The sequence below is a fragment of the Amphiprion ocellaris genome, chromosome 12, assembly GCF_022539595.1.
Source record: "Amphiprion ocellaris isolate individual 3 ecotype Okinawa chromosome 12, ASM2253959v1, whole genome shotgun sequence".
NCBI lineage: Eukaryota > Metazoa > Chordata > Actinopteri > Pomacentridae > Amphiprion > Amphiprion ocellaris.
Window position 1 is genome coordinate 28848329 of NC_072777.1, and position 26693 is coordinate 28875021.

At 39.5% G+C, this 26693-nt stretch overlaps 1 protein-coding gene across 4 annotated transcripts in view; it reads left to right on the forward strand.

The window, feature by feature from the left end:
• Positions 1–1030: 1030 nt before the first annotated feature.
• ino80 (INO80 complex ATPase subunit) overlaps positions 1031–26693 on the forward strand; it is a 54353-nt gene continuing 28690 nt past the window's right edge. The window contains exons 1-27 of one of the 4 annotated variants that reach the window (XM_035952500.2): positions 1031–1178; positions 3904–3968; positions 4817–5008; positions 5269–5426; positions 6122–6189; positions 6375–6521; positions 6610–6730; positions 6814–7019; positions 7196–7249; positions 9037–9240; positions 9339–9543; positions 10453–10520; positions 10616–10837; positions 11902–11982; positions 12383–12478; positions 13276–13335; positions 13451–13593; positions 14256–14340; positions 14421–14538; positions 14730–14815; positions 17776–17943; positions 18133–18266; positions 18618–18685; positions 18870–18963; positions 19841–20030; positions 23525–23665; positions 24173–24398. In XM_035952500.2, coding sequence (XP_035808393.2) covers positions 4857–5008; positions 5269–5426; positions 6122–6189; positions 6375–6521; positions 6610–6730; positions 6814–7019; positions 7196–7249; positions 9037–9240; positions 9339–9543; positions 10453–10520; positions 10616–10837; positions 11902–11982; positions 12383–12478; positions 13276–13335; positions 13451–13593; positions 14256–14340; positions 14421–14538; positions 14730–14815; positions 17776–17943; positions 18133–18266; positions 18618–18685; positions 18870–18963; positions 19841–20030; positions 23525–23665; positions 24173–24398 — 3295 coding nt within the window. In that variant the 5' untranslated portion in view covers positions 1031–1178; positions 3904–3968; positions 4817–4856. The other 3 variants (XM_035952502.2, XM_023279485.3, XM_035952501.2) reach the window with 3 other exon arrangements.

Sequence of the window (26693 nt, forward strand, 5' to 3'; positions counted from 1 at the left end):
TCTATTTGTTGCCTCAGATCTCAGGTGTTTTATTTTTTGGTTTTTGCCTTTGAAAACAGTCAGATCTCGGCTCAGATTTTTACATACATAAACACAAATGAATAAAAAGAAAAGCTATGACAATAACCATGATATACTAATTAACACTGAAGGGGAAAGAAGTAGACAAGCACAATATGAATTTAAATACCCCCCCCCCCACATGACACACTTTTACATACAATTACAGCTGTAAATCAACATAATTCAGACAAATTCCAGTCAGAGTTAAGTATAGAAAGGAAGGAATTAGGACCACCTTGTTTTGCTTTGAGCACAGTGAATAATATTTTATACACATTTATAGCTTGAAATATAACTTCACATAACTTGAAAATAGTGTGGTTACGAGGGTATATTTTACATATTTGTGGGCTCACCTTAGCCCGCAATGTTTCAAGATTCTAACATTATACGAATAAAATATATAAAAATCATGACATTACGAAATGAATTCATTTGACTTTCTCCAAAAATAAATAAAAATCTGTAATTGATATTCCCAGAACTTGCTGCTTTTTGTTAGGAAGAGGAAGATAATTGATTTAAAAAAAAAAAAAAAAAAAAAAAACCAAGAACAATGCGATCTTGTAAACATATGTTAATGGACAATTTTTCAAATAAATGTGAAAAAAATATCTTAGACTCATTGTCATAGTAACAAATTAAATCTTGGCTGCCTCACTTTACCTAAAACGGAGTTCCCTTTTGGTGACGTAAGACGTAGCTCGGTAATCTTCGCAGTGAGCAGACTCAATCAGTCGAGATCGGATATTCATCGATACGTTTGTATTATTTACACATTTACGAACTAAAACCTCACGTTTGTTGATCGTTTATCTTTATTTACTAGCGAATGGTGCATTGCAGATTTTTTAATCGCCTTCACGTCCTCGAAGACATCGACAGACGAGCGTCCTTCTTTCTGCGATCGATTAAAGTGCCTGCTCCTTGCTGTCCCCTCGCCATGGCGTCGTGTCTCTGCTCTCTCAGTAACAGAAAGTGGCCGCCTCTCTGCTGCTGCTGCCGACTCAAAGCTCACAGACTCGCTCGGCGCCTCAAACCGCCATTTTGGAGTCAGAGAACCGAGAGTCGGCAGCAGCGACGAGAGAGACCGAAAAGGGGGACACGGGGCCGAGGTGAGAGACTCCGTGGCGGTTGTTATGGCGAAGGAGCAGTGGGGAAGATGGCCGGGAGGGAGAAAGAATTAAAAGAAGGGGATCATGCGTTCACCAGGCAACCGAGTCTCTCCGCTCAAGTCCGCGGCGGGGGTACGAGAGGCGCGGGCGGAGGGCCTTGCTGTCGCTGCATAGCGGCAACAAACGGGCTAAAGAAGTCCCATTAAACCGATATCATATCTTAATAGATAGATTGGGCAGGGAGGTGGTGGCCTTAAAGAGACAGGGCCGATTTGAATACTTCATATTAATGGTGTGAGAGGACGTCGGTGTCAAAAAGCTTCTGTGTTTCGGAAGCTAACCAGCTAGCGGTTATGATAAAAAGCTACTTTAGTCAGGAGTTAGCAAGGAGTCACTTATGTTGTAATTAGAGCTGCATCTTTAGGAAAAAATACTAATGCTAACTGAAATTTTGGGGTGCTAAAGCAGAAAGCTACCAGTGTGTGTGTACCTGCACCTTGACCCTTTACTATCGCTGGAGAGGCAGCTAACGATCGTTAGCCTGCAAGCTAATAAGCAGTGAAGGTTAGTTAGCAGCTCCGGGCTAACGCTAGCTTGGACTTGCTAGCTAGCAAATCATAACGTGAGGACGAGAGCAAAGGAAGAGAAATACTAGATTAAATAACTCGTCTTACTGTTTCTTCATTTTATGAATAAGGCTAAATTAGTGTTAGCTCTAATAGCAAGACAATGAACTTGTACAACATTTAATGAGTATAACGAGTATTTATTGGTAATTACTGTGTTTCGAGTTTACAGTTAACTGTCAAAACAACCACCTGTACACTTGGGAATAAAATGATGGCTTTGACAGTATAATAACAGTGTGTACAATTGGTAAAATGAAATTATATTCAGAATGATCCATTTCTGATGAGCTTAAATGCTTGACATAAATATAGTATGTGCTGTCATAGCCAAAAATTTCTTTATTTTGTGAGATACAAACAAGAATGTGGAGTAAGGGCAACGAATTAAAATGTTCCTTAAAGAAGTATTTACGCTGAAAAAGTTAAAGTAAACGTATACACTATAAATTACTGCAACTAAGTATGATTTTCATCTGCAATTATTTTCCCAATTATATTTGTGCCTATAACATGCCAGGAAAAGGTGAAAATGATCAAAGCCTTTTCTGTCCACAACCTAGACATAGTTTACAGTCAAAATGGAGGAAAAACAGTAAATATTTACATTTAAGAAGCTAAAATCAGAAATTTTCTACTTTTATTTCTTTAGAAATTATTCAAACTGATTAATTTTGACAATGTAGTTGACAACTAATTGATTAAGTGTTGCAGCTCTATTAGACTACATAGCACTTGGCAAACAGCATTGCAGTTACTGCAATTGGTGAAATCCCGCTATTTATATCTAAATGATTTCTAACTAATTGAAATGACTGGTATGATAACAGTATGTGCTATCACTTCTTAACAAATATGTTGTGCCTGATGCAAACGAGAATTAGAAACTAATAAAACTCTCAGACTTGACCCAGTCAGAACAAGTTTCCTTAAAATATTTTCACTAAAAACACACTATACAGTTTAAATACACACTAGTAGGGCTGAATGATGCAAAAACAAAATCATATTGCGATTATTTTAACAGATGGTAAATGGTCTGCACTTATACAGCGCATTTTTTCCTTAGTGTTGCAGCACGTGATGTGAGGTGAGCCAGAATTTTAGTAAAAATGAGTCAGTTTTGCATTTCTTTGCTACTAAGACAAGTATAAAAATGATGATGTGATGATTTTGCTGCAGTCTGTAACAAACAGACATATTCCCTTATGCCTGGATGCCATTTGGTATGTCGTGGTACATTTTACTCTCATAAAAAAAATAGCAGCTTCTGTGATGTGGATACTACAGTTGGACATACTCCAATTTTAATAGTATTTTGATTAATTGTTCAGCCCTGCACAATAGTGTTAAAAAAATTGGCTTTTCATCTATTTATTTACATTTTGTGACACTGGTGAACAACCTGCGTGTGTTTTATGTAATGCAGTGTTTTTTAAAATAATAATTCACATTGTTAGTATAACACAATAAGTAGTACTCATCCATACTAGTCCCATGGGCTGAACAATGACAAAATTTGAAATCACATTTTGAAACACTACAATTAATAAATTGCTAAGGCTGCAGTTCAGGATATACATTATACAGGACATCTTACCCAGTTTATTTATGATCATTCATTCATTTAACTGCTTGCAGAATATAGAATATTTAGATGCTGCTCCTGAGCCGTGAATGACCTATTTTCATGTCAAAAATTGTTTACAGAAAAGAACTAACATGTTTTCTTTGGAATTATTATTATTTTAGTATTATTACTTTATTTATTTTTGTCCCGCAACAAAGTCACAGCTTTTATAATAATTCTTGTACCTTCTGTGCCATTTACCAAACGTAAAAATACACGTTTGCAGCAGTTTATGTCTCTAAGTTAGAATGTAGAAGAGTTACTATTTTGATGGCGTCTCATGATGATTCATCACGTTTTGATTCTACTACACAGTGAATATTGAATTGAGGCATGACTTAAAATATATTACAATATCGGTGCTATTGCAATAGGATATTTTCCTTAAATACATGTACACCACCATAAAAACGCTTTATTGTTGTCATTTGAATATCAGTGTGTCACTGAGTTTCTTGTTCTTTTTCAGGGTTTTTTGCCCTTTTGTGACCATTAGTCTTGGAATCAAGAACAATGTCAGCTCTTACCACGGAGGTAAGTTCAGTGTATACATTAAAATTTGCTGAATGGACTGTGTGCTCTATGATACTTGATGCTACAGCAGTGGAGAAATGTAGCTCTGTATTATGAAATAAATGGCTGTTTTCCTCACAGATAGTTTAGGTGTCTGTTGTAGGTTACCTCCAGCAATGTTGATTATGTTTTCATATGCAATTTAGATTTGTGCCAAATGTATGGTGGAATTCTACATACTTTTGTGGGTAACTTCTGGTACAGTTGATTTATAATGCTTTTTTTTCAAGTGTGTAATAAATTCATATTTTATGTGACTCTGGAAAACATTTCTGTAGCAATCAGCTACAGCTAACAGAAACCTGGAATCTTATAACGCCAGAAGTGCTATCTACGGCAAACATTCACTGAAATGTTTACCACTAATGGGAAACTTGGCAAATAGCAAATGTTGCAGGAAGTTTTCCAAAACTTAAGTTGGTACACTTGGAATAATTTTCTTTTGGCAAGCTGATTTCTTTGCTGCGTAGTTTGCCACAAAACTGCCAAAACATTTTGCTTATGTAAGAGTTGTTACTGTGATAAAATTTAAAATGTAGGCACTAATTGAAAGATTTTGTACCAGGCCAGAAGGAGAGTTTCACCTTTAGCAAAGACTAGTTGGGAAAATGAAGACCAAATTTAACAACTGCTTATGAAAGTCTCGGTTTACAGTCCTTAAGTTCTCCAGTAGAAACCTTAATATCTTCACATCTTGTATATTATGTTGTTTAATAACATTAAAAAAAACAGTATCATAGCCTCTCCTACTATTTCTGTGCTGCTCTTTCTGACATGAAGCATCCTTTTCTTTCTATTTCTTTCTCCAGTAAAAGGTCCTGCCCTTCTGGGCAGACGTGCCTGGGCTGTATGGCGTCAGGGCCAGGCGGCCGGCTGGAGGTTGGGACCTCAGGGACCTCCGGCCTGGCCAAACCTCTTTACCTGCAACGCTTAGAAAGATCCCTGAAGTTGGGCAGTTTTCTGTGCCAGACTGCTGCTGTCTTCAACAGAGACATAACCAGGTACAGAAAAACAGGAGGTGAAGGTTAAAGGTCGCTACTACTAATGTCGCCTTTGGTTTGTGGGCCCCAAATGCAGCAATTTTCGATCCTATCCTGATAAAACTTACCCAAAAATCAAATGTTTTCATTGCCAATTTTCCCTCTTGTCATCTGCACAGCCGCTACAGTAGCATCACTGACATTTACTGCTACAAAACATGTCCAAAGTGAAAATTGGATGTAAATGGTGGGTGTAGAGCTGCATGTTTCTCTTGTTGTAGTGATGACAGCGATGACAGTGATGGTGCATTGGGGACGGGACTATCCCTGGACTCCTCCAGTCAACATACAGCCTTGACAGTGAAGAGTGAGCCATGTGAGCAAGGGGATGGACTAGCAGACGGAAAGCCTCTTAATGGAGTTCTTCTGCAAGGTAAAGGTAAGAAACGTCTATATTTACATGTTTGGAAATAATTATCCGACCATCTGTTATTTTCTTTGTAAAATCTACACAACAGGTCCTTGACATCGCTCATTTTGTTTAAATTTTGTCATAGTGGTTCAAAAAAGTCTTGAAAAAATCTAATAATTATTGAAATCCAGCAATTTTTTAAATAATTTGCACCAGATGGCTAAAAACATTGTTTGACTCACCATTATTTTGTGAATAAGCTGTATATGTAAAGACGACAGATGGGTCATTCCATGAAAAATTAATCACTGCCTCCCAACTGACCCTCTCAGAGTCACCTAATTATTGCTTTCTTTTTATTCAATAACTTGCACGTCAATTTTGGTTCTCCATTTTACAACTATAAGGTTAATATTTAGATGTTTGTTCATATTTGTGAGTGTACATCTTAACAAAGAGAAATACAGCTAGAGAGAGATGTTGCCAACTGTCCTGGAATCAACAAAACGGCTATTCATTGCAGCCCATAAAAGAAAACACAGTATATTTCCACCAAGAACTGCAAAGAATGAAACAGAAACTCATGCTCACAGTGATTTGATGATTTCCAAAGCTGTATCTTATTCACATGTCGCTACACATGCACACCTCCACTGGTGTCCTTTATCTCGTCATGAAAGATGCAGTTCATGCATATTTATATTTCCTTTTAAACTCTGCAGACCAAAAGGCAGATAAAACGAGTCTCTACAATTTTACCAAGCTGAAGAAGAACAGGAAATGGCTCAAGGTGTGTGCACTAACAAAGTCTCCACTGTATTTCCTGTTTGAGCATTCTGTTGATTAACAGATGAAACAAATGCCAGTAAATTAATCTTGTTTGGACTGTTTTGCTGTCATTTTACTTTCTGTTTTACACTGTATATCATACAACTTCTGCTTCCTTTAACCACCTTCTTCTTCCGTCTCCTGCAGAGCATCCTGTTGAGTGATGACACCACCGACTCGGACACTGACTCGGATGACGCTAACTTCACTTTGTCTCGAGAGGAGCTGCATGACATGCTGAGGCTGCATCGACACACCAGACAGCATCAGAGCAAGTTCTACTCTGACCGGGAGGTACAGAAGCACAGATAGATAAATGCAGTGCCTCCTAATGTTTGGAATACAAGTGACTTATGTGTTTGTTGTGGCATCTTTCCTGCAGCTTCACCAGTATCAGTACTACAGCACTGGACTCCTGTCTAGTCATGATCCCTTCTATGAGCAACAGCGTCATCTGCTGGGCCCAAAGAAAAAGAAAATTAAGGATGAAAAGAAATTTAAGGGTAAGAAAAAAGTGAAAGGATGAATTAGTCAGCATTTATTGAAATTGTGGACAAGATTTACGTTTTGCTTTTTTTTTCTTTAGCCAAACTGAAAAAAGTAAAGAAGAAGAAGAAACGGGGAGAGGGTGAATTTCTGGATGAGGAGCGTCCTTATGTCACTAAAATCTTTGCTAAGTTTTCCCATGATGCTCCACTGCCCATGGTCAAGAAGAAACACCTCACCATTGAGCAGCTGAATGCACGGCGGCGGAAGGTGTGGCTTACCATCGCCAAAAAGGAAATCCCCAAGGTTAGTATGCACAAAGACATGGCCACCGACTTATACACGTACGTTTATGGTGGAGTGTTTTGTTTTTCAGTGCGTTTTTATTTTTTTTAGCTATATTTTAGAACGTTGGTTTGATTTTTAGTATCATTTTTCAAAGCTTTTTAAGTTCTAATAGTCCTTTTTGTACTTTTTTACAGTCTTTCAAGCAGAAGACGTCTGCTAAGAACCTAGTTTTGACCAATGCTAAGAAGGTAAGCGAAGTGCAGTCTGACGAAAAAGAACTTTTAAGGACAATGTCAATGAGCAAACTTTTTGTTAAAGATTCTTAGTTTCTTTTCACCATTTTCTATTGATAGTTGATTTGGCGCAAATTCCTAATTTATGTGGCAAGCAGGAGTAAAGTGTAGCTTGAAGTCCATGTAAAGCTACACGGAACACTTGTGTTCTAAGTTTCTTACACAACAGAAAAGTGTGTCATTGAACACCCAGCCAAAGTTAAAGTTTATAAAATTAGTCTTCAAAATGCTGAAAATTGGAGCAGCTTTCACAACAGCCCAAATGAATCATACTAACTGTGCAAATGGAGGTGAGTTTGTTTTGACTGAACAAAACAGGTTAGATAAAGAATCACAAACGAACACTGCAGAGACGGTATCTTCACTACTTTGCAGCTTTGGACTAAAATGACTCCCTATAGTAAAACAAGCAATCATTGGTGTAGTGCTGGGCGATATGACAATACATATCGTGAGAACGATAGAAAAGTGTCTATCGTGCCATTTCTCTTCTATCGTTTCTAACCTAATTTTATCAATTATTACAGCAAATATATCATGAAATAGCCTGCGACGATTGTATTAGTGTTTTCTTGTCACTATGCATACTCTTAAGTTTATATCAGTGAAAATAAAGAAGAAATTCGGTTTTGTGGTTTTTGCGACATGACGCTGCTTTACGTTCTTTGATTGTCACGCGGGTTTGCGACATGCTTTATGTTACTTAACTCATGAGTGCAAAGCGATGGACGCGCAACAGGTAGGGCTGCCCCGAACAGCAGTTTCTGGGCTCCGGATATTCGGTCCCCTCCTTAATTCCCCCGGGAGGCGGGGGAGACGGAGACGGACGGACGAACGGAGGAACGATCCGAACATTCGGTTCGGTCCGTGAGGTCAGAGGCGGTGAGCTAACGGAGGAAAGAACAGAATTTTCAGCTCGGTTCGTAACGCCCGACGGGGGGTGGGGGTGGAGGTAGGAGGGGGCGAATATTCGGATCTCAAAATTAATATCCGCATACCACCATGGGGACCGAATATTCGGGTCCAGCCCTAGCAACAGGTTGAAGATTCATGGAGAAAAGTAAGCAATGAAATTTTTGTCAAACTTTTCAGAGAATAACTGAGAACATACTTTGTTGTGGTATCTCGTGATATATATCGTTATTGTGATATAAAATAATCCATATCGTGATGTATGATTTTTTTCATATCGCCCAGCACTACATTGGTGGGTATGTACTGCAGACAATGGCACCATATGTTAGTGGCTGGTAGGATAAAGAATTGCAATGATTATCTGTGATTCTTAGCTGTTGCAGATAAAAGTTTGTAAAACTACCTGTATAAAATTGTCCCTGCAGAAGCTGTATATGCCTGATCACAAAATGAACCCACCTCTTGTTCATCTCATCATTCAGCGAAAAAGGAGACCGAGACCTCTGCACATTCTAGCATCCAAGGACAATGCATTTGCACAGCTAGCGAGCAAAATCAATCCTGTAGTAGATGTAATAACTCCCGATGTACTCAACAGTGCTAATGTAGTCTAGGCATGGCTGCAGTGTTTCATCAAGCCGTAATTTATAATCGCCTGAAAATCATGAAAACAAAACTGTTGAAAAATAGTTAAACGGGCTAACCCCACAATTTAGTACTACATAGTTCAGTCACCTCACATCTTTTCAGTAATTTATTTTATGTATTATGTGTCAAGAAGCAAATCTATGAATTAAAACCTTAATTGTCTGCTCTGGTCACCACAGCTTGCTCATCAGTGCATGCGAGAAGTACGGCGTGCAGCTATTCAGGCTCAGAAGAACTGCAAAGAGACGTTACCTCGTGCTAGACGCCTCACCAAGGAGATGATGCTCTACTGGAAGAAATATGACAAAGTGGAGAAGGAGCACCGGAAGAGGGCTGAGAAGGAAGCTCTGGAGCAGCGAAAACTAGATGAAGAGATGAGAGAGGTAGGCGACGAGGAAGCTGTAACATCTATATCATATTACTCTTTGAAAATCCCAAGTTGTGATTATTTTCTCTGCGGGTTTCTCTTTGTCTCTCACAGGCCAAGCGTCAGCAGCGTAAACTGAACTTCCTCATCACCCAGACAGAGCTGTATGCTCACTTTATGAGTGGTAAAGCCAGCATTGGAGGTCCAGGAGGAGATGCAGCTCAGGAGGAAATTCTGAGGAAGCTTGAAGACACTGCAGCCCAGAGACAGATAGACATTGGAGGAGGAGTGATGGTCAACATGGGACAGGAGGACTATGGTATGAGCTAGGGCCGGACCCGAATGTCCGAATATTTGGTTGTGACGGTGGTATCCGAATATTTATTTAGAGATCTGACTATTCGGGTTGCAAACCCCCCACCCCCCCACCCTTTACTGTTGCTGGTGTTCTGTAATTCATTTCATTTACTGTGATTTCCGGACTATTGAGCGCACCTGAATATAAGCCGCACTCACTAAATTTAAAAAGAAAAAAGTTTTGTATATATATAAGCCGCACCTGACTATAAGCCGCAGGTGTCCACATTATAACATGAGGTATTTACACAGAAAGTTTTTTTTAGCTTTTTATTAAATAATTGCTTTTTTTTCTGAACAGTGCCTGTAACACCGCAGTAAAACGTACTGAGTCAGTTCACGATGCTGACTCCAACGTCTCTCCATCAATTCAGTGATGCCAAGCTTACGTGCATCAGCTCTATTTCCTTCTTTGACTGGCAGCTCGATTGCCTTTAACTTAAAAGCTGCATCATATGCATTTCTTTGTGTGTTTTCCATGATGAGGGTGTGTGCATGAAGCGCAAAATGACTGATTAGAAGAATTTAGTGTGAGTGCGTTTGATTTAATTCGAACAGTTTCATTGGTCAACTGTGACCTGTTTGGTAATTTCATTCTGATGTGACGAGGCTAAACGTATTGAAGGCGTGAAGCTCACCTGTAAAAATCTGTACATTAGCTGTGTCGTTGTATAAGCCGCAGGGTTCAAAGCGTGAGAAAAAAGTAGCGGCTTATAGTCTGGAAAGTACGGTACCTGATTCAGTAGGAAATACCCGGTAATGCTTAATTTTAGACTTTACTGGCAATGTGCTCCTGTATATGGTGAAAGAAATGTCAGATTCAATTTCAGTTTCTTATTCTTTAATGCCATATGTTCATCTATGATTACAGATAGTGAATACTACAAATCTCAGGCCTTGAGGAATGCCAAAGAGGCCTACCAGATTCATCAGGAAAGAGTAAGTTCACCATGCACAGCTCAGAGATGCACTTATTCCCTCATTACATCCAACCCCATCTGTACTGTGATTAATCTCCAAATCTTTCCTCGTAGACGCGAATGTTTGACGAAGAGGCTAAAGACAGTCGCAGTGCATCTCTACATGCTGCTTGCAGTTTGTCTTCGGCCCTTGGCTCTGGGTTTGGAGAAAGCTACAGCCTTTCGAATCCATCCATTCACGCAGGGGAAGAAATTCCTCAGCCCACCATCTTCAACGGAAAACTCAAAGGTTACCAACTCAAAGGCATGAACTGGCTGGCCAACCTCTATGAACAGGTAACCACGTCTGTCTCTGCTTACTTTTAAGGAAAGATGTTCGTGTCGTTCATTTATGATTACCCTTTTTATATCACTCAATGATTCTCTCAGTTATTTTGAGGTTGATTTGCAAAGTCTGATCAAAAAGTTCAGACAGCTTATAAAAATCAAAAACCATACCTGATTTAGATTTGACCACCATCCGCTTCAAAGCAGCTTCCTTGTGCAGTGACACTCTGCTCCCAGTGCTCCTGCAATGCTTGTAATGCTTCCTCAAAATCCTGAACATTTTAAGCACCATCTGTCATGAGTTCTAAATCTTTTTAAGAGCAAATACAAATTATTAGTAAACAAGGAGACCATAACGCAGTAATTGGAAGTGATACACCTTTGCAATAAAAATGGAAATCTTGATGTCTAGATCTCCAGTACAAAACTTTGCTGAAATGCCTTTTATTTATGTTTTATCAAGGTTTAATTAAAAGAGGACTTTATGATCATTTACCCTCCATTGTTGATAAGCTGTTACTCATAATGTATAACCAATCAATAGTGTTGTTGGCAGGACATTGCTCGAGACCGCAGAGTGTTGACTACAGGTAGAGAAAGGCAGTTGCTTTACCGGCAAAGTAGCACATTTTTAAATTAATGTATTGCGAATCTGTGAAAATTCATAATGATATTGATAATTTTAAAGAAAGCTGCACGTTACTGCTTGCCACACAGCATGACTGTGGCATCCTCTGTTCTCACACACCTTTGGACTTTTTGATAGCACCTAAAGTGTTCAATGTTAATGTGTCTAGAGATGTGAATTGTCAAAGAGGTTTAATGTTAATGTTTTGGTGGAAGGAGTTCAAGAATAATGGTGGAATGCCACTGGTATAATACAATGCTCATGAACATCGTTTTTGGTCAGCGCTTGTGTTTTCAGCGTCAGTCAACACACATAATTTTGAATACGTTTTTAGTTTACAGTCATTGCTCTGTGTTTCTTGACTTTTCAATGATTCCATGATATTTTATGATCATTCAAGCACATCAGATGATTTTTTTCCTTTGTTTTCTTCTCATTTCTGCAGGGAATCAATGGAATCCTGGCAGATGAAATGGGTCTTGGGAAGACAGTTCAAAGTATTGCCCTGTTGGCCCACCTGGCAGAGGTGAGAAACCAGATCAGCAGGTTTCATTCTTCCAAAACCCTTTGTGGAATATTCGGCCGTCTCTGCTATTGTGTCTGACTTGCAAAAACATCTATTAGGCAGCTTCTGTGTGCACCTGCATCCTCTGAAGAGTCTCTAGCTTAGGTTTTTGCAGGTGCTGGAACATTTCATTGAGCTGGTTTCATCGCCGTAAATAGATGATTTGTCAACACTTTAGATACCTTAACTCCAAAGAGGGGAAAAAGTGGAATTCAAGGGAAATGTGTTCTTTTCAGTTAATTATTGCTGACAGCATGCTGAGCTCCGCCGGGGCTTCCTGTTATTGGGTGTCGCTCACACATGCAGCGACCACCTGTTGCAGAGGCTGATGATGAATTCTCTTTTTACTGTTCCTGCTCAGAGAGACAACATCTGGGGTCCATTCCTGATCATCTCTCCGGCGTCCACGCTCAACAACTGGCATCAGGAGTTCACCCGCTTTGTGCCCAAATTCAAGGTGAGAATTTATAACAGGACCAGCGGAAACACCTGCAAAACACATGTCCAAAGAATCCCCACATCTCCACTTCTATTGTTCTTCTGTCGTTGTATTTTTAACCCCAATCTGTGTTAGTTTTGTGAGAAATGCTGTTTTAGAAGCTGTAACCAGATATGAAGCATTTTTGCAACTGTCCATTAGGTGGCAGTATTGTTGCATTACTCATACACGACTAGAAAGCTGTTTCTGGTTTTGTTGCTGTCCTCCAAAAATCCTTCTGCACGCCTTAACTGGCCTTTGATGGACTAAATTCATTTGTCAAACACATCAATATGTCAGCTACGCTTTACTGCACACACATTATAATATGCATAACTCTTTGTTGTGCTCAACATTCAGCTGTGCCCACTTTCTCAGCTAGTTTGGAAATAAATCAGTTTCCAGTTTGTTTTGCTAATGAGGTGTGAAAAGACCCTATTACAGAATTTGAAGATAAGCTTCCTGAGCACTCAAAGCAAGACTGACTGAAAACAATGGAGTACCAGCTCGTGTTGAGTGATGCAATGATGTGTAAATCTTTTCACATCACATTCCACATCAACAAATGCTGCATTGATTCATATGTGATGCTATGTTGCCTCTGAGAACATCACGGTGGCTCTGTTTTTCTTACATTACTCAATGTAACTGTAGAAGTTCTGAAAGAGTAGGTTAGATGCAGAAGTTTCACACAGTGATTATATTGGTTTATGCAAATTAATTGATAGAATGGACACATCTTTTCCTTTGCGTTACATTGATTATTTGTCCATCAGGTGTTGCCATACTGGGGAAACCCTCATGATCGCAAAGTGATTCGCAAATTTTGGAGCCAGGTAAAGCTAAAGTGATTTTGAAAACACAATTTATAAAGCTACATCACTATTTCTTGTCTGGTCATTAAAGGCTGCACTGTTATTTTTCTTTCTGATCCATTTATGTTTTGGATAGAAAACCCTTTACACGCAAAATGCACCATTCCACGTGGTGATCACAAGCTACCAGCTGGTGGTCCAAGATGTCAAATACTTTCAGAGGGTCAAGTGGCAGTACATGGTCCTGGATGAGGCCCAGGCACTGAAAAGCAGCACCAGGTAAAGCATTAAAGTTTTTATTTATTTTTTTTTAACTTGTTAGCGTATCCATATTGTGTGTTTCATTGGCTAGTGTATATCCCAAACACATGCCATAATTTACATTTTCATTGTTTTGTAGAATAAACAAACCATTTAGGATGCTTTGCATATGTTCTCATTATTAACAAAGCTTTCAGCTGCTTTAATAACTCCACAATTCCAACTTAATTTTGTCCAAGAAAGAAAAATCTAAATAAAAGCCGTTATTCTAGTCACTGCAAGCTGATATGGACAGAATCCTGTAGTTTCCACTGAGTTTGGAAAAACATTCTTTTCTAAGGCACAGTATGCATGGGAAAGTGTTTTCAGAAATGATAAGTGAATACAGTTTGTAATAAATCAGTACAAATATGCAGAACAAGGACACAGTTCTTTAAATCATTAAGGAACTCAGTAATGAAGTCTGGAAAGAAATCTTCAGCCTCCACAGCTGCATGACTGTGCATCATCTCTTGGCTTTTACTGGTCAAAACGTACAAATTCACTCAGTAAATGTTTTTGAAAAAGCTTCAGTTACACTCAGGTCAGTAACTGGTGTGACTACTTCACACTAAATAATAGATATGGATAATAAATGCTTGTTATATTAGATCTGAAACTCAGTTTCTGTTCATTTTCAGTGTCCGATGGAAAATCCTGCTGCAGTTCCAGTGTCGAAACAGACTCCTGCTCACTGGGACTCCCATCCAGAACACAATGGCCGAGGTGAGTAGCGTTTGTGAGTGTTGGCAAGTGTGTGTGCGACTCAGAACTGTTAACAACCTCGTGTTATTACTGTCTCTCAGCTGTGGGCCCTGCTGCACTTCATCATGCCCACATTGTTTGATTCCCATGAAGAGTTTAACGAGTGGTTCTCCAAGGACATAGAGAGTCACGCCGAAAACAAGTCTGCCATCGATGAGAGTGAGTGCAACAAAAATGTTTCTCTCAGCTGCATTTTCCCCTATTTTCCACTTGACAACACATAATATTTTTCAGCTTGTTTGTTCAGAAATTATGTAATTTGTATGTCAGTGTGCAGCTTTTATTGCTGCTCACTGTTGCATGTAAATTGTTTTTTAGTTAAACATGATTGTTTGATGTTTGTTTTTCAGACCAGCTCTCCAGATTGCACATGATCCTGAAGCCCTTCATGCTGCGCAGGATCAAGAAGGATGTGGAAAACGAGCTCTCAGACAAGGTATTTGCTGAACCGGGCCTCCTGTCCAGAAGTTTATATTTAAATTGAGCAAATTTTAAACATGAAGTTGTAGATGTTCTCAGTTTTCAGTTTTTAAAGATCCAAAAATGGTAATTATTCCAATTGATGTCCTTGGTTCTGGGCTCTGGCTACAGGAGATTTAAAATCTAAACAGATTTAGAAATCAAGTTTCATCCCACGGAGATACTTTACAGATATTCTCCTCTCCAATGTTAGAAATGGACACACTACAAGATTACAAAAGTAATGATGCATGGCACACTTCAGGTTATTATCAACATTAGCATGGCAAATACAGAATTCATGGGGAAATTTCATATGGAAACATGGGGGCATTTTAGTCTTGAAATTTGTTTCACCATGCTGCACGCTTCCAACAACTTGCTTCTATGTATACCATTTTTGAACCATCCTGTATTTATTTTATGGTTCAAATATAATTCATTTTACTCTAGACTGTCCTAATTTGTATCCATACATGTCTCCTCTCTAATCTGTGAAAACACAGACTGCAGGTCAGCCAAAAAATGTAACAATTGATCAGAGTTAAATCAGTTATGGTTTCATAGTTGCATCGTGGAGAACTTAATTTTCTGCTACAAAGAGCTTATTTTTGGAAATAAAAATAGCTAGATGAGACATGCAGAATGCAATTATTTGGGTGAAATGTCGAGATTTCAAGCTTAGATTTGGCAAACTTTTCTAAAAGGAATTGCACATCACACGTGATGCAAAATTGTGACTTTTTCTTCTGTTTTTACGGTTTCTCACAGATAAATTGTGTCACTATGGCAATTTTTCTTTTAAAGACAGCATGCATTTCAAGTCTTGTGGTGGGTTTTGGGGTTCAGAGGATTTAACTTTTTCAACTATTGAAATATATCACGGTCTAGTAGATTCCGATAATACTACTCTGGTAAGTTGTGCAGCTTGGGGTTGTATTTTATTTTTTTAATAAAATGTTTGTCAACCCTGCCGTCAGGTTTTGAAGTTTAGAGATTTTTTCTGGCACTTATCCGGGTTGTTTTCTCCTGACTAGATCCGTGCTTATGTTGTATCTGCTCTCAGATGTATGCCGCTTTGGATAAAAGCATCTGCTAAAATTAAATTGTAGAATTGTAGAGGTTTAAGACTGGATCTCTAAAACCCCACACATTAATGAATAACAAAATAATCGGGGCCAAACTCTGATTCACACCAAAAACCCAGACCAGATTTCTCCTGTGACTGTCTGCAGAGGTGAAATGGGGATAAAGCGCCCCAAAACTCCTGCAGTCTGAGCTTGACATGAGAAAGAATTTGGATCAGGCACATAAAATCTCACTACTTAATTTAACAAGAAGAATTACAGTATGAGTGTGTGCTGAAAAAGTTTGGCTGAATTTAATTTTATGTGACAATTCTCACTTAATAATGCAGCGTCACATGTTGTCAACAAGTAGATAAACTTCCCTTGTCTGCTGGTTAAATCTGCACCGTCCCTCCATCTGAGCAACTCATTCACACAGAGAGTGTTGTAATAAGAATGTGAGTGATGCTCGCGCTGGCAGATCCTCCTGACAGATGTTGGACTCAGGGTCTCCTGCTGTCACAGGCGGCGAACACATACTCACTCATCCACTGTGGGAGTCTCGATGCACAGAGTCGGAGGAATGGCAGAGTTCACCACTCCCCCACATCTGTCTTTTTCACTTTCCTCTGCACCCACATGATGCAGCCCTGCCAGCCCACTTCCTTTACTTCTGTGCTCTCGTTGGTTTTCTCTTGTTTTGTCAGCGGGCTGACGCCAGTGCCGGCTGTCGAAGTTCACTCGCGGTCCATGGTTGGTTTTTATGGTTCACTCGCTGCTTTCATCAAAGTGTGGCATTAGATAAAACCCAAAAGGTTGATGTGTGTTTAAAGAATGTTGACATTTGCACCCATAAGTTAATTTTTGGTTAGGCTCATGTGAAAACACTGTGTTTTCATGTGAAAACACAGTGTGCATAGCAGAATAGTATTGTGGACTCAAAAAAAAAAAAAGTTACTGGAGATTTTGACTTGAACTACACATGCAAATACAGGGCTGCATAATAAATTGATTCAGTATCAACATTGCAATGTGCAAACGCGCAGCAGGCATGTTGCAAATTAAATCAAATATCATGCTGCAGCTTTTTTTTGCTGCTTGATACAAAAAGAAAACTCACACGTTTCTCATTTTCCATGATTGATCTACAAGACAAGTCTGTCTGATACATTGATACATGCTTCTTGGACACTTTTTTCTTTCTTTTTTTTTAAGCTTAAATATTATTTGTAAAGTTGGGGTTTTGGAGCGTTGGGGCTTCACATGTACACAGCAACATGAGCAAGGAACAGGAGTAAAACACTGACAATGAAGATTTGATAGGAACAAGAGATCCATTATATATATTACAGAAGGAATGATGTTGACCAGAAACAGTCAGCTGTGTCTTGCAGTCGTTGCCATTACATGAGGCAAAACGATTAATAGTTTAATTTAAATCTGCAGCACAAAACTTTGTATGATGAGAGCAGAAGACAGATCTGATTTTCATCCAAAGCAAAAAAAAAAAATTAAACTTTTGCACTGCATCAGAAATGTTCCAAAATGCTTTCTTCACCTTTTTCAAAATGACTTTGTACTTTCAATGCTGGTACATTCTCCTACAAAATCACTGCAGTTATTTGAGAATGATTGATTCTTTCCAAACATAGTTATTCAAGTCATCTGATTTTTGCAATAGATATTACAGAAAAACAAAATACTATTATGTCTTTTTTCTTCCAACCATGTGCAATCGTACACAGAAACTTCCCTGTGGGTCTGTCCTTTTCTTGGCTTTACTCAACCGAGGAAAACGAGATAATAGTATTGATATTGCTTTAGTTGTACAGTTTTATTAACTCCAACTTGCTCTGCTCTACGTCTGCAGATTGAGATACTGACCTACTGCAAGCTGACGTCCAGGCAGAGGCTGCTCTACCAGGCTCTGAGGAACAAGATCTCCATCGAGGACCTGCTGCAGTCCTCCATGGGCACTGCTCAGCAGGCCCACAGCACCACGTCCTCCCTCATGAACCTGGTCATGCAATTTAGGAAGGTACGAGCTGCGAACCTTTTGGCTTGCAATGCAACAATAGTAATAATTACAGCTGCAAAGAGCTAAAATCCAGTTTATTTAGCTGCAGCAGATTTTCAAAAAGAGTTTTAATATTTATCCTTCAGTAATAGAGCAAACAAGCATGCTGCTTTATAATTTATTTGCAGCTTTTTGTGTGTTTTTGTGCAGGTGTGCAACCACCCCGACCTGTTTGAGCGTCAGGAGACACGCTCTCCTTTCCACATGTTCCTCAAACCCTACACCATGTCCAAGTTCCTCTACCGCCACGGCCTCGTCCATGCACACAACCAGGCCAAGAACAAGTAGGTTCTCTCAGAAATTTTCACAGACACACTTGATCCTCACAAAAATACCCCCAAATCCAACAAAAGCAGGTCTATGGCCATTTCTACTTACATTGTTTTGAGGAAATATTTGAAATTGCTGTGAAAACACCGTTAAATGTGTCATAATTTTTCAGCGAATCTTTGTCCTTGCAGACAATTGCTGATTTGGGACTCACAGAGGGCTATTATACCAATTATAGCTGTAAACGTAGGAATGTTGTGGGTTTAACTGGAATCAAAACCCAAATTCCCAGGTTCAGCCTCTTTAGCTGTCTCTCATATTTACTGGTGTAACCTGGTCTTTTTTTCTCTTTGCATCCTTCTCAGATTACTTCAGGTGCTGTTGTCTCCATTCTCTCCAAATCACATTCAGCAGTCTCTTTTTCACAGGAAAGGTGAGCACTTGTTAAATTTTGATCCCAGAATACACAAAATTCCTGCTAGAACCAAGGCTTTGTCTTCTCATCTGACGTTTGGACCCCAGTTTCATGTCATTTCTTCCTATTTTTGCCGTTTGTTTCAACGTAATTTTTCTTTTACCTTCTGTCATCATTCTGTTTTCTGTTTTTACTCTTCCAGGTGACGACAAAGGAAGCTGTTTCTCCTTCTTGCGCTTTATTGACGTGTCACCAGCTGAGATGTCCAATCTAATGCTGCAAGGCACCTTAGTGAGGTGGGCGTCAGGTTTTCATCTTTTCGTCTCTATTCGATAGAAATGAAACAATGTGGGTCAACACGCTGCTTCTCAATAAGATGATGGGACTCCACAGTGTGTTATGTCTCTTAGCAAAACAATAAACGTCCAGCAGCTCTGGAGGTGTACTCTGTACAGAATGTGAGGTTTAACCCTGCAAACCCCATTTATTTTTTGGATGTTTTTTTGCTCTTCTCACATTTTGACTCACTGTGAGCTAATTTTCACTGCAATATAAAGTCCTGCACCTCTGTTGAAATAACCATTACTAGAAGTAGAGACAACTCAGTTTTGTGCAGTATGACACAGTTAGAATGCCATAAATCATTGAAAAAGCGAGAGAACTCAGAATTCTTTTTTATATAGTGTCTCAAAGTAACAACCATACATCAAAAAAGTGCCCACAGATGTTACCAACACTGGATAAAGTGGTGACTCCATATGCTATGGATATTTTTCCAATCTCTACAGATTCTGTTTTTTGTTCTAGTCTGCACATCAACTGTAGAATAGTGTTTCACCATGCTGAATGTATCATCCAACAACCTGCTTTTCTGTTTACTGTTTTTGAGCCATGCTGCATTTATTTTATTGATCCAGTTGGCTTTATTGTCCTCTCAATCTCTCTAGTCTTTTCCTTTCTATTCTGTGGATACACTGCCTGCAATCTGACAATTCTTTCTGTTTATACAGTTTCTGGCGATGATTAATGGTGTGATTTGGGTATTTTTTTAAAGATAATATGCCTTCCCAACCTAGTTGCCAGCTTTGTACAGCAATTATGATGATGACAAAATTCTTTTATCAAGTATTTCTATGAAAATTCTCTTGAGTTTTTGTTTCCTGTCTTCCACAGATGGTTAGCACTTTTTCTGTCCCTGAAATCTGCATACCGGCTACACAATCAGCGTCTGTTCACCCTTGAAGAAGAAGCTAGAGACAGGGCGTCACAGCCTGAAATTAAATGTCTGTCTCGTAAGGACCTGATTCTGTGGCTGAACAGACCCAGCACCTTCCCCAACACCCACACCAGCCCTGTCCTGCAGGTAAAAAACATTCACAAAACTGCAATCTGTAAACGAAAAAAATCTTGAGTGGCCATCTGCGGTTTGTGTGACAGAAACAGCAGCAGGGAGACATGTGCTGCTGACAGTGCTGAAACTTCCCCCTGAGCATCAGGCAGTGTTTGGCCACACATCATGCTCTCTGCCCTGAGCTTCCTCTCACTCCTCTGGGATACAGTGTGGAACCTAATCCTTCTGTATCCCCATGACCCAATAACGCTGACTTCCCTAGTTTATATCTCTGGGGCCTGTCTATCTACAGTCTACTGTCAGCCGTTAGAGGAAAGCTCCAGGAGTCATTGAAGTATTTTTCAAGAAAAAAAAATGCAGACAAAGTAGAGAAAAAGCCAAATTTGTCAAGCCATGCAACTTTTCTGATATTAATGTGAAACCCAATTTTATTTTTTTTATGCTATTTTAGTCTTTCTTTTATTTTACTCATGTTGAATCATCTTAAGCAGCTCCTGTTTGTTACTGGGGTGGTATGAAAACAGTTTGATTGGCCACCGCTCTTTCTAGAGACACTGGCTTTGGCAATACTGGTAGCAGAAGTTGGTGTGGAGTTGTATATGGAACCAGTGTGTTGCTGGTGGTTTGTGGCAGACTGTAAGATTTGGACAGAAATGGCACATTGTTTTCCATGGAAGTATTCTGGTAGCTGAGCAGTCTGCAGTTTGTCAGCTAGGTGTCTCAGGGGATGAATGTGGTGCACCACAGCTCTTTTCAGCTGCACTTGAATGGTTTCATGTGTGTTGGACTCTTAGAGCAGCAGGGTTACGCTGAGACAGCACATATTTCCTCCGGGTTTTTTTTGTGTGTATTATTTGGCAATATGCAAATCTAATTGCTAGTAGGAAAGAGTCTGTACAATGTGTAGGAGCCAGTTCAAATATACAGAACTGTGAACTTAAAATAGCAGTAGCCTATACTCAACTCTGTTACTGCTGCAAGTGTTCCAGGCATCCTACTTAGCTAACAAGCATTTGAAACACAGCAAACAGTTAAACAGTTCTGTCTTGCTCTACAACCAACTTAACTTGTTAGATGGAAAATACTCAGGAGTAAATACTGTCAGGGTAATTCCATCCCCTTCTTTCTGTTCTGGCCTCATCACGCCGAGTCAGGCAGCTGCCTGGTGTCTTAGGTTCCCCCCTGGAGCGGCTTAAGAAACAAGCAGGAAAATATAAGAAGCAAGAAACTGAAACTCGCAGACACCTGGAGAGCTAATGCTCTGTGTGCTGCATGACCACACTGACCCCAGACTCCCACTTGAGCTTGTAGAAATTACTCACTCCCACAGTTTTCACCAACTTCTTTCGACTCCTCATTTTTCTTTTGAAGCTGTGTTTAGCTGGCACACAGTGCCACTTCTCTCTGCTTGGCTCATCTCTCTCTGGCTGTGGACTTGACAGTGTGGTCAGTATTGCTTTCAGCTTTCCTGCTGCTCCTGTTGAGAAACTGAGAGAAAACCAGGCAAGTCTGAATACCGAATGCCCTGAGTTTTACCCATATAACTGTGGGGTGCTCCATCAGCTGGGTTCTCTGTTTCTCAGTATGAGTCTCCATCTGTCCCACTATAAAACATCTGCAGGTTATAATCTACCAGAGTTTCTCCTGCATAGAGAAGTTTTTGCTGCCTCTCCAAGAAGGGTTTAATCAGCGCTGAGGGAAGCTCAGCTGCACTAAAATGATAAGAATTAAAAATAACAATAGAAATTAAATTACCAACACTCTGAACCCAGAGCAAGTGGAGTTTCTTCACTGACAGTTATTTTTTCACAATGATATGAAATCCTGCACCTCTATGGAAACTATACAACCATGTCTAGAAGTAGAGAGAACTTAGGAAAAAACTTTTGTTCATTATGACACAGTCACAATTTCTTAAATCATAAAAAAAGTGAAAACTGATTAAATCAACATGTGCAAAAGTGCTTACAGGTTTTTGCCAATACTGGAAAAATGAATAGTGGCTCTACATGCAAAGCACGTTCTGCAGTTCAGCTTAAAAGAGTTCCTGAGTTTTTGTCATGTCACTGTTTTTTGTCCCTAAGTCAGCCGTGGCTTTTCAGTTGTGTTACCGAATTTTTTTGTTTGTTTGCTTTTATAAAATCTGGATGATATAAATGGTTTATTTTATTTATTTTCTGTAGGAAATATGTAGTATAAAGTAATTTTGATGAAATATTGCAGTTTTAAACTTCTCTTTGGTCTTTTTTTAAAATTGTGATTTCATTTACTCAAGATAACATACAATTTTGTTTATCAAATAGTCAAAAATAACTGAAAATTCCATAGATTTCTGAAAGATAATGTAAAGTCATTGCATTTATTTTATATGAATCATGCATTGTCACTCCCAAAGGCCCATTCTAATCCAGGAAAACCTTGTATACAGCCCATTCATGTAGTCTATCTGTTTAAATATGGTATGTATGTTATAGAACATGTACTGTAAGTACATTTACCTCTCATCTGTCTGTTTTTCCATGTTTCTACTTTGTATCCATCATGCATCTTAAAACTACATGGCCATTTTGAGTGTGATTCCAGCTCCCACATAGTACACCAGTCAAATACTAAGATGCAGATACCTCTTTTGCATTTGTCAACACATTTGTCTGACACAGAATAACAGTTTGCTAATGACACATTGATTGAAAACTTGAATTTATTATCCACTCACAGAGAGTGCTAAAACCCTCCAGTTTGTCCAGAGTGGTGGAAACTTTTATTGCTTAACTTTATAAAATGCTAATAACTTATCCTGTTTTTTTGCCAAGAATACAAATTTTGGGCTTTCAGTGAGGAAGAGAAATTTATATTTTTTCACCAGTGGTGGCCTGACAATCTGCCATTAGATGGCACTGTGTAACCACAATGCGACACACTCTCGCCACACACCGTAACATACACATTACTATATTCCTTTCAAACCTACCATTGTATTATACTTAAAATATTCATCATTATCTCCTCAGCAATGAGCTCTGCTAAACATGTATGTATACATGTATATATACATATGTGTATGTATTATGTATCACACCACATTTTGCCCAAATATAAGATTACACGATCAGGCAACCAGTTCATCCTGTGACATGTGCAATTCAAAGAGTATAAGCTGCAGTAATCATACATTTAACATAATATTTTAAGCATTGAGCTGAAATGTTATGTCATTTTTCAGGAATATAGCCAGTGAAACTTAATGTACAGTCAGAGAGCAGTGCACTCAGTAACCTCTGTGTGCTCCAGTGTGTTTACTTCTGCTCGGAGTCGCCACTTTTTGCTGTGTTTTCCTATAATTTGTGGGTTATGTTTTCATTTATCTCCACAATTCAGAAGGGTCATGAGTTCAGGAGTGGCTCTGATGATGTTTTTGATAATTACTGCTTTTTAAAAACATTTTACCATTCCCCATTTCTGCAGTATGGGCCTTAATTACGGTTGATTTTGTGCCTGTTTTCCAGGATTTGGTGTTCACAGCATCCAGGCCCGGCATGGTGGGACACACAGACGTGAGGATCCACAGCAGAAACTCTTCCACCTCCTCGCTCAGGCCCTGCCAGCCCACACTGCCACCCAAGTTCCTGCTCGCCGCCACACCCAAGGTACGAGAACAAAAAAGTGGTGTGAGGAGGACACTGCTGCAGGCCCTATACATGTTTGTGTGGACAGTGAAGACAGGCAGGCATTTGGGTGGTCGTGGAAGTGGAAGAGGGAAGCTGCCTTTTGTGGGAAACAATGAGAGGCTGTGATGTGTGAAATGTGTGAGTGTGACTGTGTGTGGTTAGGGTGTGTGTGGGGGTGACCACAGTGCCTTCCAGCTGCACCTAAAACAAACAGAGCCTTGAAAAAAGGCTCCTTGCTCAGGTTATCCACCAGCTGTTAAGCTTCCTCTCGCCCCCCCGTCTACACACACACACTCACACACACACATGCAAAAGCTGCTGATTCAGTGAAACCAGCCTTCATGCAGCGACTTCCCTCCATCTACTGCATCTCTGTAGTAAACCTATCAATGACTGTATTTTTAGTGGCTTCATGCAAAGCATGGCTCTTGTTTTGGGTAAAATATTCTGCCTCTCCATCTCACAATGTTATCTTTGGTTTCCTAGGTGACAGCAGTTCCCATGGAGCGTTATTGTGCCGACCGCAGCGCCGAATACGAGTGGCGGGTGACGCGCGGTGGAGGGGGCGCTATCTTCAAACAGTGTTTTCTCTACGGCTCCCCTGAACTTGCCTCAGATTGGAGTGCGAGGGCTAATTCCTTCTACCCACAATCCCCCGGGGGAGTCATGGCCCTTTACCCTCGCCATGGATGGTCCTTTATTCGCATACCTGGTAAGGACTGTGTGTTATTTAGATATTTTCCTGCTGTACAGTTTTATTGCTGTGTTGTGTTTATTGGTGAACTCACACTAGTGAATAAGTAACACAGCAGCTACACTGAACATGTAACATAAGCAAAGTGTTTGTATAACGGCTGCTGCATCACTATATTTACTTTATAATCAATGACACTGGATACATAATATGTAGGAGCAGCACAGAGATCCACCCTGCAATCATAAAAAAGACCAGTCTTCTGTTTAGGTTGTTACTCAAAGTGCGTGCAATTGTTTTGCACAGAAACATGTAATTAATTATCTATTTTATTTCATTTATACTCCTGTTATACATGAAATGCTTTGTGTCAGACAGGGCTTCCACTTAGAGGTCTTGATCCCTGTTTCTGCTTTTATTTTGCTACTATGAGGCATAGATAGATTTCAGGTAGTCTACCACTGGCCATACTTTGCATTCAGCTTTCACCTCCTCTTGCACTATCTGTGTGGTATGATTTTCAAAATCCTCTTCACTACGGGAAACAGCAACTTCCTCCGAGCACCAGCCTACACACTGAAAATGTCAGGATTTGCCAAAAGTTTTGGATCGTTTCAGTAACGCAGGCCTGCTGGTTTTTCTTTGTGAATTAATCATTTTAATATTTATTGATATAGCATGTGTGAAACAACCTGAGTTGGCCAAAGTGCCGGAAATATTACGAGACAGGCAGCAACAAAATTGTGTGCAAAACTCTAGACACAGTACAACTAGTAAAGTCTAATTTCAAAACAAAACAAAATACTAAAATAGGCAAAACAGGGTGGCAACTAGTAAGATCAACCTCTAAAAAGTATATATAACAATAGTCTGAACTGTAAAGAGCAGCCATCCCCATTGAAAACACAGACATCTTAAGGTTTTTCTTAAAAACATTAATGGAGGAACATTTTTTTGAAGGAGTTTTCCTCAGAGCTTAACTCCCTGCGGGCAGAGTTTCCACCCAAAAATATTTCGACTGTCACCAATTTGACTGAACTTTATCACTGCATCACCTGAGATGAATGGGACTGGTTTAATGAAATACAAATATGCTTGAGCTTTTCCCCCTGTGGCAGACTGATCAGGACATGCAGCCAGACTATTATGCATAGTGCTGTGTCAGTTGTGCAGCTTTGTTTACCTGTCTGCCTTGTTATTAAACCTTTGCAATCTTATCGATTTACTGAGTTGAAGCATTTCTGCAGAGGTTTACACACAAAAACATGTACCAGTGATTTCCATTAAGGTGTGAATGCGAGATTGTGTGTGTTTGTGGGTTTAGCAGCACTTTATCAGTCAAGGGTTCGCTGGAACAGAGCGGAAGGTGATTGGCTGGCAGGGTTCAGATGGCTGATGGATGTCCAGGGTGAAAGAGGCCGTCAGGTTTTTACAGACAACACGTCCGTTCTCACTGACCTGCTGGACCCTTCTACCTCTGATAAACTGCCTGTGTCGTGGGTTATGATGACTGCTCGGTTTTTGTTCTGTGAGGTACGCTGCACAGAAAATTGACGCATGAGTCCTTTTGTACGTGTTTGCTAAGCTTGCAGTGAGTTTGAATATTTTAGTTTAACCTTCTGAACCCCAGAACATGCCGGAGGGTTTAAAAGGCATGTTATCTTTTCAAAAACTGCCCAAATTACCACATTTATCATTCAAATTTCCAAGTGTTCTTGAACAAATCATGTGAGACAAGAAAAACAACCAAATCAGTGCTTGATATTTCATCAAAATAACATTATTCATGTCTTATACAACAATTTGTCAAAAATACATGGTTTGCTCAAGGTTCTGTACAAAAATAAAAAAAATCTGCGTTCATCAAAGCAACTGAGAATCCCTTATTGACTCAGCTGTGACCCACAGTCTCTCTCAGTTTTCTGCTGAACTGCAGGCAGTGTTTCTACAGAGCAGAGAGGAGACGACAAGAGAGACTGAGAGGAAGATAAAACATACTGGGTCAAAAAGATAAATGCATTACAGTTCAAAAATGATATGCATAGGAGCAAGCTGTTAGAGGAAACATTCAGCATGCTGAAACATCTTTCTACAGTTGATGTGCAGAGTAGTGTGAAAAACTTGGAGTTTGGAGAGGTTGTAAAGAATTTAAGGAGTAAATTATCTTTTGGCACTTAGACAAATGTTAGACATGCTGATTCCAGTGTTATTCCATTTTTGTGAAATGAATAATCAAGGAAATTCAACTAATGTTATGTATGGATTCATAACTGCGTCATGTTGCAAAGAAGATATTTCTGGATTCTCGCTACT